Here is a 19,041-nt window from a genome sequence, read left to right on the forward strand (position 1 = left end):
AACCGAAAGCCTTTTTCATAAATCAGAATAAGAATTTTTTTTAATAATGGGACCTGGAAAAGACAGTGACAAATGAGGAACCAATTTCTTGACTCTCAGTTAGGTTTCCCATTTGAAATAGGGTCCATTTAAGAAAGAGGAGAAGAAGATCCTAGGAAGGCTGCCTAAAAAGGACTAAGTTGCTGTGTTTAAAGGAACGTTTACCCATAAGTTTGGTCAATGAAACTTTCCTTCCCACAACAAACACACTGCAAACCACCTTGATTGTCATAAATGACAGCGGCGGGACCAGAATTTCTGTTAGAAGGGTCTTAGGGTGACTATCTGTCTGGGGATATGGTGGGGCAAGGGACTTCTCTTGAAGCCGCACTTATACAGCATATCATTTGACCTTAGAAGGCCAATTTCTCTGGGGTGACGGGCGCTGGGGGAGGGAGGGTGCTGAAGGGCTCTGAAGCCCATCCTTGGCGCCATCACTGCTGCCTGACCCACTGCTGCATTTGCCTTGCGCCCCATTGCCCCTTCAGAGCTGTTTCCTCCTCCACTCCACTCATCAGGGGACTCAGGCCTAACAGAGACCCTTTGCAGGGTCCCCCTCCCCACCAGACTTGCCTCTGCTGTGTCCTGACCAAACGTAACTGGCCCCTCTTCCCTCCCCTGCTCTCTGTATGACTTCCAGCCTTCTCAAACTTTTCTAAATTAGCCTTGATTGCTGAGGAGAGTAGGAAAAGATGTCAGGGCAAAACCTGACTGACTCTTCATAATAAAGTGCTTTGAAATCTCTTGTTTTATCTTAAAAATTCATGCAAATTTGTTATCCTACTCTACAATATGTGTGTTTTAACTTAAAGAAACATTTTAAATTACCTCATGGTTAAATGCGTTTTCTCTCTTTGAAAGATCATCAGGTAACATTGATACTCTAGGAAGATGCCCATGATCCACCTGTGGCTTCACATACTCCCAGCATAGCACCCAGACATCCACAGGGAATGCACACTCCAAAGGGAGGAGCATCAATGTTTAGATGCTAATGTCCAGCTGTATGCATCATCTACTCCCAGAGATCCCTACTTTTGAATTAAACATCAGGGGAAGGAGGTGAGGAAGGGGAAAATTGGGAGAGAGGAGACTTGGGGCAAAATTATATCTTTCAAAAATATTCTATAATTTTAATTTTTAAGTAATGCAGGTGTGCTTTATCCCAATTTTTCCAAATAAATGAGTTGCCACTCAGTCTCTTTTCTCACCGACGTTTTGCTACTTGACTTCACAATTTATTTCAGCTGTGTAGTTTAATATCCACAGTAATAAAAATCTAATCAAAGTGTTGAGTTTATTACCTCATCTTTTCCAGTTATGTTCTTTCTTGGTCATTCGAACACCAGTGTTGACTGAACCAATCCAAATACAGGCATCAAACAGAAAAACTAAATTAGGAGTTTCAGAGTAAAGTAGCAGAAGAATATTTTGAAATATCAATTTGCTTTCTCTCTGTGGGTCTCCCCTTTCAAATGGGCTCTTTACTTTCTTCCTTCAGGAGGTTTGTTAATAGGCTCCCAAAAGTCCAGTACAAGGGCTGACAGACTCAAACGAGAACAGACAGTTCACATGCATGGTTAAAGTGGGCTGTATGAGACAAGAGGGAGCAATGTGGCCTCCAGCAAACCAGAGAGCATCTTCTTCCCTTGTAGAAGGCAGTTGGTGCTCAGCTCTGTCTGATTTTCCCCACATAAAGGAATGAGGACCTAGTGTTGAAAGACTTTCTGATTTTTTCAAGAAAAGCTCAAAATCTGGATTTTTTTTTAAGTGTGAAACTTCTGAAAGTTTATGCCTGGCAACTAATTTTACAATTTTAAAAGAAAATGTGTGTGGGTCAAATCTAGTGTACTGGCTGGATCCAGTCCATGAGCCTACCGTTTGTGACTTTTGTCCCAAACTCATTGGGGAATACAGAGTCATGTGTCTCCCTTCGTCTAAAAATGACTCCAGAGGGCCTGAGGGAGGAGAGAGGAACAGTAAAGACCTGTGCCCTTCGTCCTGGAAGTGCTGAAAATCTCTGACTCAGTAGCCCTCAGTGCCCCAGGGCGGCTAACAGGAGGCCTGAGCTCCCAGCCTTGCCATAGACTCCTGTGCCCAAGAGTGCTGTGGAAGCAGGAGAGTGGCAGACCTAAAGAGACTGTGAGGGCTGAGGGACTTCATCTCAGTGTCAGCCAGCTTGGACAGGAGACCTGGGAGCAGCGGGAGCTCCCAAAATCACCGCGAGGCCTATGACCCTAGAACAGGGCAGGGAAAGTGAGCCATAAGAATGTCTGAGGTTGAACTCATTTCTAGGGGAGAAGTGGAATGAATTACTGAATATCTGTCTTTCCTCCGCACCAGGGCAGAGACCCTGTTTGACTCACTCACTAACTAGCATTTGACATAGTTCCCAGCACACAGTGGGGCTGCATTTTTATAATTATGCAAATGAGAAATAATAAAATAAAATGTCACTTTATAAGCACAATTTGAAATCATGTAAACCCTTCCCCCCAAATTAGCAATTCATTAAGAATTATATCATGTCTAAGCTAGCAGGTCACATGAACTGTAAACACTGGGATGGTGCCAATTAGAGATACAAATCACGGATAACTCTGGTTTTGCAGCTGGGGCAGCTGGGAGAAAGCTGAGACAGGGCTTGGTAAGGCAGGGATGCTGGGGATGCTGAGCATTGAATGAAAGACCTTGAATGCATTTTCTCTAGAGCAAGTCTTCTCTGTATCTCGCTTAGCCCCGTGATACATGCAATTGGGTACTAATACATATTTAGTGACTTTCATTACTTAGTGACTACAAAGTGCACCTCAAAGCAAGTCATTTGAGTGTGGCTGTGACCTTGGTTTGGAATACTCAGTGAGCGTGGGTCAGGTTCCCTATTCTCTTTTGTTGTTGGAAGCAAACCAGCTCCCCACACCTGGGCCTGAGGTGAGAGAGTCTATGCCCTGCCCATTCCTGCTCTGACCCCAACAGCACTATGTGGCAGGAACAGAGTACACCATAGAAGCTGTTCTCCCCTCGCAAAGGTGTGGAGGGAGGGACATGAGACAGGAATGAGCCACCTGGATGTCAGTGTCTGGAAGTCTTTGTGACCTCCCACAAGCTGTGTGGCAGCCAGGGGGAGCCCAAGGATGGGGACTGATGATAAACCCACACAATTCTCTCAAATCATTTTCTTAGAATTAAAGGAATTTTACATGTGTCAAAATTCCTTCTCAATGGTTTTCCTGCCACTAACAGGCTATCCCTTACCCATGACCTTGGCGTTATTATTATTTTTGACAGGCTCAGATGCTTGGATCACCAGCAACTTGCTTAAATCTGAAGTTCCCTGAACCTAAACAGAAAAGTCAAAATTAGTCAAAAGAACATTCTTTGATCTCTAAGATGACTGTTTTCTAACCTTTCCAAAGAATATAAGAAATAAGCCAACACCTAGAACTGGGCCTCCAACCTAAGCTCTATCTTTTTCATTTCAAATCCTCTTTAATGTTGCTTCAAAAAGTCTTGGGCCAGCAAATTATCTTTTGTGTATTTACAGACATCAGAAAGGGAATTTCGACACCTTACTTGTAACCAGACTGGAAATTCCCAGTTTGAAAACAGGGAATCCCCTGCATCCAGAGGTACTTTTGCTCCTGCCTTGATGGTCAAGCCTTCCCGGGGGCAGGACTGTCTTCTTTTCTTAGAGCTTTTGGCCTATGTGCCACAAAATCTGCCCTCCCAGAATGCAAATAGCATACAAGTAACAATTATAACTATCATTTCTAGATACCACGTGTTATCTCATTTAATCCTCACAATAACCTTAGGAGATGGCTGTTGCTACTGTCCTCATCTTATTAATGAGGAAACTGGGGTCGGAAGGCAGCCTGCCTAGGTTCACACACCTAGTGGGCACAGGCGTCAGCTTTTGAACTGACTTTTGAACTCCACATCTGGCTTCTTAACAAACTAAACTGTGGGTGTTGCTCCCATTGTCCCCTGCCTCACCCTACCCCTCCCTTCAAAGCTAAAGAGATATTCATTTTCTATTAACAAAAAGCATTTAAATAACCTTTATCTTCTGAATTGTTGAGAGATAGAAAATAAGAATGTTATGAAAGGGGCAAATGAACTTTTTAGGAGGTTCATCAATTTTTCATTTAATTAATGACCTTTCCCAGCCTGAACGGGCAGAATGGGCCTCTTCCAAAGGGGAGAAACTTACTATCAGATTAGAGAGATGTCAGTTCTTCTCAGGCCTCTTGGTCCTCCCCCAACTTGGCTCTGCCTCCGTCACCCTGAGGTTCAATGGCAGGCAGGCAGGTGGCCCATTAGGGACCTTGCTTCTGCTCTTCCACCCCATTGTGCCCCAAGTGTTCACACATCCCTCTTCCTTACAGAGGCATGGAATGATAAGGCCCAGGGATCACCATCATGGGGTGCCCCAGCCCCTACTGTTGCAGCAAAGCAACAGGCCCCTACTCAACTCCCTTCTTATCAACCAATGCAGATACTTCTAGAGCCACTAGCGTAGGAGGTGTTGCCTTGGTGTGAACTACAAAAGACACACCCTGTCCTTGTGGGAAGACACAGCCTCACACCAAGGCAAACAGCTTAGTAAGCAGAGAGCAGGCAGGTTCCAGCACCTACTTGCCCCTTGGTCACACCCTTGTGCAGGACACAACCTGCGCAACAGTACACAGAAGCTGTGGCTATGTTTTGACTTTTTTATCAAGGGTGGGTGAGAACTGCAGGGTCTTTACAGGTTAAATTTATTTTTAAGGTGGTCAGTTGAGTTTTAAAGTCACTTCTGGAGCACCATGAAAAGCAAATCACTCTTTAGAAAGGATCCTCCTTACCTGTCCACAGGTTTTAGGTAAAATGCAAGGTGCAAGATATGGTACTTCTCTCTTAGTATCAATGACACTGCCGTACACAACAATAACAAATTTCATGGTCTCATTATCAATGATCATTTCATTGTAGCTTGATAAAGTCTGCACATATGCAAGATTGAGCTCTGCACACTTCCGAAAGGTTAAGTCCTACAATAAAATTACATTTTTTTCTATGAATCATACAAAGCAACACATGGTATCAAGAAGAACGCAAATTCACTGATTTAGTTGACCTCTTTGAGGGTGTCAAAAGGCATACGGACCCTGGCACCAACAGACAGAATTTACTTCGAGTTTAGAATGGCCTCTGACAGATTCTGAACTCAGAGTTTCTATGTTGTTCCTGAGTAGTGGCCCTGGATGTGGTTGCCCAGTCTGACTTCAGCCAGAGCAGGGTGGCCAGCTATGCCTATAGATTTCTATTTGCACAAGAACCAGAGTCGTAAAGATGCATAGGCCTTAACTAGCAGTAAGTGGACATCCCACTTGACAAGAGAACAAAGAATAACTAAATGATGCAAGGCACTGAGTCTGAGTTGTACTTCAAGGCTCAGAATCAAAGATTTTAGAGCTGGAAGGGAGCTGTTATGGGTTGAACTGTGTCCCCCCCAAAATTCATATGTTGAAGTCCTAAACCCCAGTACCTTGGAATGTGACGTTGTTTGGAAATAGCTTCATTGCCGATGTAATTGCTTCAGTTAAGATGAGGTCATACTGGAGTAGGGTGGGCACCTAAGCCAAGATGACTGGTGTCCTTATAAAAAAGGAGAAATTTGGACACAGACACACGTACAGGGAGAACTCCGTGTGAAGACGAAGACAACCATCCACAAGCAAGGAGGGAGCCCTGGACCAGATACTCCCCAGCAGCCCTCAACAGCAACCAACCCTGAGCACACCTTGAGTCAGATTTCTATCCCCAGGAGCTGTGAGAAAATAAATTGTTGTTTGAGCCACCCGGTGTGTAGTACTTCATTATGGCAGCCCCAGCAAACTAACATCGGAGTTTTGCGGTCAGCCCAATGGTAGGAATCCCCTGGCCGCTGCCCGGAAGGACCATCAGCTCACTCTGAACATCTTCAGCCACAGGAGGGGCACAGAGAAAGGACCCAACCCTCAGACCTTGGTCCCCGACAGACAAACCAAACACTTACTTGCCAAATACACCAGCATAGCTAGGGCACCAAGAACATAAGAAAATTAGCAAACTTATCTAGAATTTTGCAACCAGAAAAATCTAAGAAAAAGCTATTCTGGTTTTTTAAACGCATGTAAAGTTTTAGTTCTATGGTTCAGAGAAGGGGGATGCAGCATAATCTTACAGTGCCCCTTCTAAAAAGTCTTAACTGGCTAGTTCTTGAATGGAAAAACACTAGAAGGAAATAAACCAAAGCTGCTAAATAGAGATTCCCTGGGGAGTAAAAATTGGGTAAGAAAGTTATTTTATTATGTTTTGTATCTGTATTTTTAAATTTATATAATGAACATGTGTTTCTTGTGAGTTAAAAAAAAAATAAAATAAATAAAAGGACATTCACCTTATTATTGAGTCAAGTCTGACTCCGTATAGTTGCAACCAACTGGCCCTAATTCTCTCCTCTGGCATTACAGACTAGACTCTAAACTGGCAAGACAAAAGAAAGGAGAAAAATCTAATTCTCCTTACCCTTCAGCTAAAATTCTTCTGAAAATTATTGCCACATAGTAAAAGAAATATGACTGCTTTCGCATGACACGCTAATTTTTTTAAAGATTTTATTCTTTTAGAGCAGTTTTAGGTTCACAGCAAAATTGAGAAGAAGGTACAGAGCTGTCCCCTATCTCTCCTGCCCCCATACATGCACAGCCTTCCCCGTTACCTTACCAACATCCCCCACCAGAGTGGTCCATTTGTTACAACTGATGAACCTGCGTTGACACATCATAATCACCCAAAGTCCATAGTTTACATTTCGGTTCACTCTTGGTGTTGTATATTCTGTGGGTTTGGACAAATGTATAACGACATGTATCCATCATTATAGTATGATACAGAGTATTTTCATTGCCCTAAAATCCTCTGTGTTCCACCTATTCACCCTCCCCCATCCCAGCTCCTAGGAACCACTGATCTTTTTACTGTCTCCATAGTTTTGCCTCTTCCAGAATAGGCTATAGTTGGAATCATACAGTACGTAGCCCTTTCAGATGGCTCCTTTCACTTAGCAATACGCATTCAATTTTCCTCCACGTCTTTTCATGGCTTAATAGCTCACTGCTTTTTAGCACTGAATAACATTCCATTGTCTGGAGGTACCACAATTTGTCTTCCATTCATCTGCTGAAGGGCATCTTGGTTGGTTCCTTACAAGTTCTGGCAAGTATGAATAAAGCTGCTACAAACATCTGAATGCAGCTTTGTGAGTGGACATAAGTTTTCAACTCCTTTGGGTAAATGTCAAGGAGCACAATTGCTGGATTTACGGCAAGAGTATGTTTAGTTTAAGAAACTCCCAAACCATCTTCCAAAGTGACTACCATTTTACATTCCTGCCAGCAATGAATGAGAGTTCCTGTCGCTCCACATCCACACTAGCGTTCAGTGTTGTCAGTGTTCCAGATTTTGGTTATTTCAATGGGTGTGCGGTAGTACCTCACTGTTGTTTTAATTTGCATTTCCCTTCTCACATTGATGTGGAGCATCTTTTCATATGTTTACCTGCCATCTGTATACGTTCTTTGCTGTTTAGATCTTTGGTCCATTTTTTAATTGGATTATTTGTTTTCTTTTTTTTAATTATTTTATTGAGGTCATATTGGGTTATAACACTGTGTACATTTCAGGTGTGCATTATTATATTTCAGTTTCTGTATAGACTACTTCGTGTTAACCACCAATAGACTAGTTTTTATCCATTACTATATATACATGCCCCTTGACCCTTTTCACCCTCCTTCCATCCCCGGCCCTGTGGTAACCACCAATCTGTTCTCCTTATCTATGTGTTTGTTTGTTGTTTATCTTCCACATATGAGTGAAATCATATGGTATTTGTCTTTCTCTGTCTGTCTTATTTTACTTAGCATAATACCCTCAAGTTCCACCCATGTTGTCGCAAATGGCATGATTTTGTCTTTCTTATGGCTGAGTAGTATTCCATTGTATATATACACCACATCTTCTTTATCCAATCGTTCATTGATGGGCACTTGGGTTGCTTCCACATCTTGGCTATTGTGAATAATGCTGCAATGAACATAGGGGTACACATATCTCTTTGAATTGTTGATTTCAAGTTCTCTGGATAAATATCCAGTAGTGGGATAGCTGGATCGTACAGTAGTTCTGTTTTTCGTTTTTTTGAGAAATCTCCCTACTGTTTTCCATAGTGGCTGCACCAGTTTGCATTCCCACCAGCAGTGTATGAGCATTCCCTTTTCTCCACATCCTCTCCAACACTTGTTATTTCTTGTCTTGTTAATTATAACCATTCTGATGGATGTGATATCTCATTGTAGTTTTAATTTGCATTTCCCTCAGAATTAGTGATGTTGAACATCGTTTCATGTGCCTGTTGGCCATCTATATATCTTCTCTGGAAAAAATGTCTGTTCATATCTTCTGCTCATTTTTTGATCAGGTTGTTTGTTTGTTTGTTGTTGAGTTGTATGAGTCCCTTATATATTTTGGAAATTAGCCTCTTATTGGATATATGATTTGCAAATATCTTCTCCCAGTTGGTGTGTTGTCTTTTCATTTGTTGATGGTTTCCTTTGCTGTGCAGAAGCTTTATAGTCTGACGTAGTACCATTTGTTTATTTTTTCTTTTGTTTCTCTTGCCTGAGTGGACAAGGTCTTCAAAAAGATACTGCTAAGACTGATGTCAAAAAGCGTACTGCCTATGTTTGCTTCTAGGAGTTTTATGGTTTCAGGCTTACATTCAGGTCTTTAATATATTTTGAGTTAATTTTTATGTATGGTATAAGACAATGGTCTACTTTCATTCTTTTGCATGTGGCTGTCCAGGTTTCCTACCACCGTTTATTGAAGAGATTTTCCTTTCTCTATTGTATGTTCCTGGCTCCTTTGTCAAAGATTAGCTGTCCACAGATATGTGGTTTTATTTCTGGGCTCTCAATTCTGTTCCATTGATCACTGTGCCTGGTTTGTGCTACTACCATGCTGTTTTGATTACATTTGTTTTGTAGTATATTTTAATTCAGGGAGTGTGATACCTCCAATTTTGTTCTTTTTTCTCAGAGATGCTTCGGGTATTTTGGGTCTTTTGTTGTCCCATATAAATTTTTGGATTCTTTGTTCTATTTCTGTGAAGAACATCATTGAGGTTCTGATTTGGATTGCACTAAATCTGTAGATTGCTATAGGTAATATGGACATTTTAACTATGTTTATTCTTCCAATCCATGAGCACAGAATATCTTTCAATTTCCTTATGTCTCCTTTGATTTCTTTCAATAATGTCTTATAATTTTCAGTGTATAAGTCTTTCATTCCTTGGTTAAACTTATAGGTATTTTACTCTTTTTGTTGTGATTATAAATGTGATTGTAGTCTTCATTTCTCTTTCTGCTAGTTCGTTATTAGCATAGAGAAATGCCACTGATTTTTGTATGTTGATTTTGTACCCTGCAACTTTGCTGTAGTTGTTGACTGTTTATAACACTTTTTTGGTGGATTCTTTAGGGTTTTCTATATATAGACTAATGTCATCCACAAATAGTGAGAGGTTCATTTTTGCCCTTCCAATTCAGATTCCTTTATTTGTTTTTCTTACCTAATTACTCTGGCTAAAACTTCCAGTACTATGTTGAATAAGCCTGGAGAGAGTGGGCATCCTTGTCTTGTTCCTGTTCTCAGAGGAAGGGCTTTCAGTTTTTTACCACTATGTATGATGCTGGCTGTGGGTTTGTCATATATGGGCTTTATTATTTTGTGGTACTTTCCTTCTACACCCATTTTATTGAGAATTTTTATAATAAATGGATATTGGATCTTATCAAATGCTTTCTCTGCATCTCTTGAGATGATCATGTGATTTTTATTCTTCATTTTGTTAATGTGGTGTATCACATTGATTGATTTATGGATGTTAAACCATCCCTGCATCCCTGGAATAAATTCGACTTGATTGTGGTGTATGACCTTTTAAATTCATTGTTGTATCCAATTTGCTACTTTTTGTTGAGGACTTTTGCATCTATATTCATCAGCAATGTTGGTCTGTAATTTTCCCTTTTTCTGTCCTTCCCTGGTTTGCTATCAGGGTAATGTTGGCCTTGAAAAATGAGTTAGGAAGTATCTCATCCTCTTCAATTTTTTGGAACAGTTTGAGAAGGATAGGTATTAAATCTTCTTTGAATTTTTGGAAGAATTCACCAGAGAAGCCATGGACTTTTGTCTTTTGGAAGGTTTTTGATTACTGTTTCAATCTCTTTACCTGTGATTGGTCTATTCAGATTCTCTATTTCTTCTTGATTCAGTTTTGTGAGATTGTAGGATTCTAGGAATTTATCCATTTCTTCTAGGTTGTCCAACTTTGGTGTATAGCTTTTCATAGCATTTTCTTATAATCCTTAGTATTTCTGACATGTCCATTGTAATTTCTCCTCTTTCGTTTCTAATGTTATTTATTTGAGCCTTCTCTCTTTTTTTCTTAATAAGTCTGGCTAAGTGTTTGTCAATTTTATCTTCTCAAAGACCCAGTTCTTAGTATCACTGATCCTTTCTATTGTTCTTTTAGTCCCTATTTTGTTTATTTCTGGTCTGATTTTTATTATTTCCTTCCTTCTACTGACCTTGGTCTTTGTTTGCTCTTCTTTTTCTAGTTCTTTTAGGTATAGTGCAAGGTTGTTTATTTGAGATTTTCCTTGTTTCTTGAAGTGGGCCTACATTACTATAAAATTCCCTCTTAGTACCACTTTTGCTGCATCCCATAAGTTTCAGTATGTTACATTTTTATTTCATTTGTGTCCGGGTATTTTTTTATTTCTCCTTTGATTTCTTCATTGATCTAATAGTTGTTCAGTAGCATGTTCTTTAGTCTCCACATATTTGTGACTTTCCCAGCTTTTTTCTCATAGTTGATTTCTAGTTTCATAGCAATGTGGTCGGAAAAGATGCTTTCTATGATTTCACTCTTTTTAAATTTATTGAAGCTCACTTTGTTTCCCAACATATGGTCTATCTTTGAGAATATTCCATGTGCACTTGAGAAGAATATGTATTCTGCTGTTTCTGGAGGGAATGTTCTCTATATCTCTATTAAGTCCATCTGGTCTAGAGTTTCATTTAAGCCCACTGTTTCCTTGTTGACTTTCTGTCTGGATGATCTATCCATTGAAGTAAGTGGGGTGTTGAGGTCCCCTGCTATTATTGTGTTGCTGTCAATTTCTCCTTTTAGGTCTGTTAATAGTTGCTTTATATACTTTGGTGCTACTATGTTAGGTGCACATATATTAATATGTGTTATGTCTTCTTGGTGCAGTGTACCTCTTACCATTATACAATGCCCATTTTTGTCTCTTCTTATCTTTTATGTCTTAAAGTCTGTTTTGTCTGATATAAGTATAGCTACACCCACTTTCTTTTGGTTGCCATTTACTTGGAGTATCATCTTCCATCCTTTCACTCTGAGACTATATTTTTCTTTAGAGCTGAAATGTGTTTCCTGGAGGCAGCATATTCTTGGGTCTTGTTTTTTAATCCATCCAGCCATTCTGTGTCTTTTTATTGGTTAATTCAATCCATTTACATTTAGAGTGATTATTGATATATGAAGGCTTAATATTGCCATTTTATCTTTTATTTTCTGGTTGTTCTATATTTCCGCTATTTCTTTCTCCTTGTATTTCTGACTGCCATTTCAGTTTGGTGGTTTTCTGTGATGTTTTCCTCAGTTTTCTCTATTTATGATTTGTGACTCTGCTCTGATTTTTCGTTTTGTGGTTACCATGAGGTTTGTATAAAAGATCTCATAGGTGAGATAGTCCTTTTTCTGATAGCCTCTCATCTCCATTAGCCTACGTAGGTTCTGTCCTTTTCCTCTTCCCCTTCTATGTTTTTGTTGTCACAAATTATTCTTTTTTGTTTTGTGAGTTTGTGACCAAATTTGTGTGGTTATAGTTATTTTTGATGCCTTCTTTCCCTTTATTCTTTATGTTATACTTAAATGTTTACTAACCTATTCTGACATAGAGCTGCAATTTTCTGATTCTGTCATGTCTATCTCCTTGCTCAAAGCTTTGTAAACTTTTGCCCTTTCACTTCAGGTAGGAGGGCTCCTTTCAGCATTTCTTTAAGGCAGATCTAGTGGCCATGAACTCTGTCAGCTTTCATTTGTCTGGGAAAGCTTTTATTTCTCTATCATACCTGAAGGTTAATTTTGCTGATAGAGTATTCTCAGCTGATAATTTTTGTCTTTCAGTATTTTGAATATAATGTTACACTCTCTCCTAGCATGTAGAGCTTCTGCTGAGAAATCTGCTGAAAGCCTGATGGTGGTTCCTTTGTAGGTTATTTTCTTCTCTCTGGCTGCCCTTAATATTCTTTCTTTGTCATTGAGGTTTTTTTTTTCTGGTGAGGAAGATTAGCCCTAATCTAACATCTGTTGTGAATACTCTTTTTTTTTTTTTCTTTGCTTGAGGAAGATTAACCCCGAGCCAACATCTGTGCCAATATTCCTCTACTTTTTGTATGTGGGATACCTCCACAGCATGGCTGATGAACGGAGTAGGTCCGCACCCAGGTTCTGAACCTGCAAACCTGGGCTGCCAAAGCAGAGCACATGGAACTTTAGCCACTCAGCTATGGGGTCAGCCCCAGTCATTGACTTTTGATAATTTTAACATTATATCCCTTGCAGAAGGTCTTTTTGCATTGATATAATTAGAAGTTCTGTTAGCTTCATGTACTTGCATACCCAGTTCCTTCCCCAGCCAAGTTCTTAGCTATTATTTCTTTGAATAAGCTCTCTGCTCTTTTCTGCTTCTCTTATTCTTCTGGGATACCTATTATCCCTATGTTACTTTTCCTAGTAGAGCCAGATATTTCTCACAGAATTTCTTCATGTTTTTAAAATCTTAATTCTCTCTCCTCCTATATTTATTTAGAAATAAAATCATTTCTAGATGTCTATCTTTGAGCTCACTAATTCTCTCTTCCATAAGGTCTGTTCTATTTTTTTAATACTTTCTACTTTATTTTTCATCTCATTAATTGTGTTCTTCACCTCCAGAATTTCTGTCTAGTTTTTTTTAGAGCCTCAGTCTCTTTGGTGAAGTACTCCTTCTGTTCATTAATTTTGTTCCTGAGTCCATTGAACTGTCTTTCTGAGTTTTCTTGTAACTCATTGAGTTTCTTTATGAGAGCTATTTTGAAATCTCTGTCAGCTAGATTGTAATCTTCTGTAACTTCAATTTGGTTTCTAGAGAGTTGTCATTCTCTTTCTGTTCTGCCATGTTACTGCAGTTTTTCATCGTACTTAATGAATTGATCCTCTGCTGGTGCTTTGTGGTAGTAACCACCTTTCTTATTTGGGTACAGCTTTGGTTACTTTGGTTCTGAGCTGCTTCTGGTTGTATTTGAGACCCTCCACTGCCTGTGCTAGAGGTGTTGTCAGTGCCCTCCTTGTGCTGCTTGTGCCTCTGAGGTTGCTGGTGCCTTGTTGCTTTTGATGTTGCTGCAGTCTCAGGTGTTGCCACCAGAGTCACCAGGCTGCGAGCACTTCTGCTGCTTCTGGGGTCACCTGGGTCTTGTGTCACCCACTTGCTCTCCATGGGCTCTCTGTGGGCTCAGGTACTGCTGCCCTGTGCATCACCTGCCCTGCTGCTCCTGGGTTACCTAGGGATGCTGGCAGCACTGCTGCCCAGGGTGCTGGGTTCATGAGTGTTGCTGTCACTGCTGGGGCCATAGGGTCTTGTATCCAGCCCCCACTGCTGGTAGAGCTGGTGTCAAAGGTGCCACTACTAGGGGCTGGGTCTCAGGTTCTGCTGTGGTTCCTGAGACCTCAGGTCATAGGTGCCACCTGCCACTTCTGGAAGGAGCAGGGGCTAAGCCACAAGTGTTGTTGCTGGTCTTGCAGTTTCTGATCACTGGTGTGCACCAGTGTGATTTTTGAGACCTCAGGTCAGGAGACCCTGCTCCTGCCAATGATATTTTCATTTTGGTTGCTGTCCCCACTGCTAGAGAGACCAGTGCCACTCCCAGGGGAGGAGGAGGAGACTGAGTTACCAGCACTGCTCTGTGGCCTCAAGTCTCAGGATATATATGCCACCTGCCACTGCTGGGTGGGGCAGGGGCTACAGCCTCTGTTCACTCGTGCTGGCGTACATGCTGGTGATCTGCTTTGAAACCTCAGATCAGGGCACCCTGCCACCATGGGGGAAATTCACATTTTGGATGCTGTTCCCACTACTGGAAAGAACAGAGATTGTTTGTTTTCCTATTGTTGAGTTTTAAGAGTTTTTTGTATATTTTGGATAACAGTCCTTCACCAAATGTGTCTTCTGCAAATATTTTCTCCCAGTCTGTGGATTGTCTTCTCATTCTCTTGAGACATGATAATTTTTTAATCCAACATTTATATCCAATCTCTCAATTCAGTCAATATTGTTGAACTTCAAGTCTGTCACTTCCCCTATTCCTGACTCCTATTAGGGTCTCAAATAATTATTAAACAGGATATAAATATGGGATTTTAAATTGTGCCAGTCCAGGAACAGTCTTGAACTACTACTTTTTGGAGAGAAGGTTCATAGTAGAGGCTCAGTTAACTCAATAAAGATTTTGAAAAGGCAGGAGATTTATATTAAAGTAAGTAAATAGACTAGACTATAATAAGCACCAGGCTGCATGTTTGTTAACTCATTCTAACTAATGCTGTGCTTGGTTCTTGAGGATCTACCTATATAACAATTGCTGAATCTACTTTATTTTTTTAAAGGGATGACTATAGATAGCCTGGGAAAATTAGCTGTGACAGGAGGACTGACGACCTGCAAGAAGTCAGGATAAAAGAGTGCTTAAAATTCTGAAATCTCACTTTAGAAAATCAGACATAACCTTCCTTTCTGTCTTTGTCTCAAAAAATATGAAATGCATTTTGTAAAAAATACAATAAATAAAGGTTCATTCACATTTTAATCATGTAACTTACCTCATCAATGAGACTTGATTCAAAATACTGATAGGCAATACTGAGAGCAAGCTTTAGCCATATTTTATATTCCAGGGATGGCCAGAAGACATCAAAGCCTTCATATAAATCCTCCAGGGAGATAAAGCAGGCCTGAAAGGACAAGGTGTTGAGCAGCAAGCTTGATTTAGAACTAAATTACAAGACCATCAGAAAACAAGATGCATCTGGATTTTATCTTCATCTAAACTCTTAGAAAAACTAACTGTCAACTCTACTATAATTATGATACTCTGCCACTTAAAAGCACTGTACTGTGGAGAGTTTGTTTGCTATGTATAATATAATACAATTTACAGTCCAATTAAAGCTATAGACTTAATAGGAAAGGAAAATTCATAACAGTCAACAGTTATGATAAAAGATATGGCTCATGAGCCCAAGATTTAGAAAGTAAGCCACACAAACATCTATTTTTATTGCCACAGTAGGTAAAAATGGGCTCATTTACAGTGTTTATTTCCAGAGGCAAACTGTTGCCTTGAATAAGAAAGACTATTCTTTCAAGATTCAAGATAAATGAACTTCAATGAATTCAATTCAGCCTTGTGAATAAATTCATACTGTCTATCCTCTTCCAGAAGTGAAATAGTATGAAACTGATGAAGCAACATTTCCTCCTTTCATCACACCCCCTAAGACTCTGGACCCTGCCCTATTGCCTCTAATAGTCTCAAAAGCTTGAGAATTCTTTGTAAGCAGTCATTTTGGCTCATTTATATTTGAATCCCCCACAGCTAGTGGACTATCAGGCCATTTATTTGTTGAATAGATAAATTCTTATCTAGCAAGTAAAAAATGGAAGAAAGAGAGTTTAAAAACAAACAAGCATTCTTTAAAAATGCTGCTCAATAATGGTGGCCATTTATTGAGCACCTACACATGCCCAGAACCTGCCAAGAGTTATTTTCCTAATCTTCATAAAATGTTAGATGGTCTCTCTTTTAATAAACAAGGGCACAAAGACTCAAAGAGGTTAAAATATCTTATTCCAGATCCCATAAACAGGATGTGAGACACTAAATCTGCCTCTCACCTTTAGTCTATACTGCTTCACAACAGCTGGTTGGGTGACTAAGTAAGATATCAGAACCTGAAGGAAGAAAAGATGCTGACATTCCTTATTTACTTGAGGGGGAATTAACTAATAACCCACAATACAGACAGAACCAGTTTCTTACCTGTAAAATTGTTTCACAGATGGCAGTACATTCACTTTCACGCTTGAGCAGACAGCTCAACTCTCCAATTACGTCGCCACTGGTACAGTACTCTGTAAACATGGTTTTGGACTCTCTATCAGGCCTTAGGGCACTGTCTATTCCAAAGGTAGGAGGTGAACTATGCAACTGCCAAGGGAAAAAAATGTGCAAAGGGAAACACAAAATTAAAAACCCCTGGCCAAACCATAGGAGCTCCCACTGTTTCTTGCAATTATTACAATGGAAGGAAGAGATTCTTTATGAATCCTCTCAGTTGTGAAGGAGGAATAGGACTTCACAAAAATCACAGTTTCTTTCACATTTCAACTCTCCAAGGCAAGAATTCTCTCCAATCTTTAGCTTTACAGACGACCTCTATTTATACCTTCCTTGTATAAAAATCCCACCAAAAGTAGTAATTGCAGTCTGCAACCAATGCAATCACCCACTCGATTCTCTATTAGATATTCTTACCATAATGGGCTGGTGCCTCAGGTGGAAAACATCTTTTGATTGGATGGATGCGTAAATCAGATATCATGAATCAATATGGCTCCAAACCAAGCCATGATTTCAGTAAAAGCCTTGTCTCCCTTTAAAATGCTTAAGAATAATTACCATGAGACACCAACAGAAGAAGTTTTTAGGATGAGCACAGGATGCTCAAGTTACTTCAGGAAAAGCACTGGTAGGCACAGGTGGGGGAAGAAGAAAGGTATCAGATTTCAGGAAGAAGCTGCAGGAATCAACCCAAAGGATTACAGAATTTTCCGGAAAGTTTAGCTGTAAACATCAAAGAGGAAGACCTTTGTTCAGGACACAGGATACAGGGAACAAAAGGGTCACTGAAGAAATTGCTGTGAAAACTGCATCCCCTGCTGCTGATTACCATCCAGGCTTTTAGAGGCATTCATGCTTCCAAAGGACTTGAAATTCTTTTCATTTAATTTTTAATGCAGCTCAAAGGCCCTTTGAGCAATGAAGAATGTCTCTGCTTTTTACAAACTCAGAAAAAAAAGATAACATCTATGGGAGGGCCAGGCCCAGTAGCCTAGTGGTTAAGTTCAGTGTGCTCTGCTTTGGTGGCCAGGGTTCAGTTCCTGGGCACAGATATAACCACTCTGTTAGCGGCTACAGTGTGCTGGCAGCCCACATACTCAAAAATAAAGGAAGATTGGCATGGATGTTAGCTCAGGGCGAATCTTCCTCAGCAAATAAATAAATAATTTTAAAAATATAACATCTGTGGTAGGCAGAATTCTAAAGGAGTCCCTCCAAGATTCCCGTCCCTTTGTTATTCAGTCAAACACTATTCTAGGTACTACTGTGAAAGGATTTAGCAGATGGAATTAAGGTCACAAGTCAGCTGACCTTGAGATGATAGTGGATTATCCTGGTGAGCCCAATGTAATCACGTGAGCCCTTACAAGTAGAAAAGGAAGTGGAGTCAGTCAGAGATCCACCATCGTAAGAGGGGTTGAACGTGCCTTGGCTCTGAGATGTGAGTGCCTGCATGCAAGGACCGAAGAATAGCTCTAGGAGCTAGAGGTGGGTCCCAGTTGACGGCCTGCAAAGCAGCAGGGACGCCTGTCCTAAACCTGTAAGGAACACTTCTACCAACCACCTCAATGAGCCTGGAAGCAGACTACGCCACCAGACTTTCCAGAAGGGAATGCAGTCCTACAAACCCCATGATTTTGGCCTTGTGGGACTAAAGCGAAGAAACCAGCTGAGCCCACAGGACCTCTGAATTACAGAACTGTGAGATCATAAATCTAAGCCGCTAAATTTGTGGTGATTTGTTATGGCATTTATAGAACACTAGTATGATGTCTTCAGTCCAGATATCATTGGACTTATGTTTTAAGAAGCCTTAGCTAGTTCAGTCACTGTGGGAAAATTCTCCAAAGAACATGTTATGTTGCAGCTTTTAAATGCTTGATTTGAATATTTAATAAATACTAGTAGCAGTGTAGGTTTGCTATGATCCTAATGGGAACACAGCACACGGAAACAGCTAAGCACATGGATTCTGATGGAGGCAGCAGAGGATAATGGCTAAGGACATGGATACTGGAGGCAGACTCCATGGGCTCAGAGCCCTCCTTGGCCTCTTACTATGTCCCCTTGGGGGGCAAGTAAATTAATCTCTCTGTGCAACTGTTTCCTCATGTGAAAATTGGGTTGTTATAAGGATTAAATGTCATAATGTATTGCTATTCTTGACTACTCTTTTAAAAATTACAGCTAACTTCTTCACTTCTCTATCACCTCTAATATACTATATATTTAACTATTTATTTTGTTCATTGTCTCATCTCCTTCTATGCCTCTATTAGGAAATAAACTCTAAGGCCTGGCCCTGTGGCCAAGTGGTTAAGTTCACACATTCCTCTTCGGCGGCCTGAGGTTCACTAGTTCAGACCCTGAGCGTGGACCTATGCACTGCTCATCAAGCCATGCTGTGGCAGCATCCCACATAGAAGAACTAGAATGACCTACAGCTAGGATATACAACTATGTACTGCAGATTTGGAGAGAAAAAGAAAAAAAGAGGAAAATTGGCAACAGATGTTAGCTCAGGGCCAATCTTCTTCACCAAAAAAGAGAAAATAAACTTTAAGAAAGCAGGGATTTTTGTCTGTTTTGGAAATTCCATGCCTAGATTGAAAAGTGCCTGTTGCATGTTACTAATGAAGTAAATATTTGTTGAATGAATGA

At 40.3% G+C, this 19,041-nt stretch overlaps 1 protein-coding gene across 9 annotated transcripts in view; it reads right to left on the reverse strand.

The window, feature by feature from the left end:
* Positions 1–19,041, reverse strand: part of SLC9C2 (solute carrier family 9 member C2 (putative)) — an 85,357-nt gene that overhangs the window by 924 nt on the left and 65,392 nt on the right. For 6 of the 9 annotated variants that reach the window (XM_070267698.1, XM_070267699.1, XM_070267701.1 and 3 more), the window contains 5 exons: positions 16,300–16,467; positions 15,080–15,211; positions 4,887–5,072; positions 3,295–3,379; positions 1,344–1,394 (listed from right to left, as the gene is read on the reverse strand). In XM_070267698.1, coding sequence (XP_070123799.1) covers positions 1,345–1,394; positions 3,295–3,379; positions 4,887–5,072; positions 15,080–15,211; positions 16,300–16,467 — 621 coding nt within the window. In that variant the 3' untranslated portion in view covers position 1,344. Of the gene's footprint in view, positions 1–1,343; positions 1,395–3,294; positions 3,380–4,886; positions 5,073–5,569; positions 6,904–15,079; positions 15,212–16,299; positions 16,468–19,041 lie in introns of all 9 variants that reach the window. The other 3 variants (XR_011439004.1, XR_011439003.1, XR_011439005.1) reach the window with 1 other exon arrangement.

This window comes from Equus caballus, chromosome 5 (genome assembly GCF_041296265.1).
Source record: "Equus caballus isolate H_3958 breed thoroughbred chromosome 5, TB-T2T, whole genome shotgun sequence".
Lineage (NCBI taxonomy): Eukaryota > Metazoa > Chordata > Mammalia > Perissodactyla > Equidae > Equus > Equus caballus.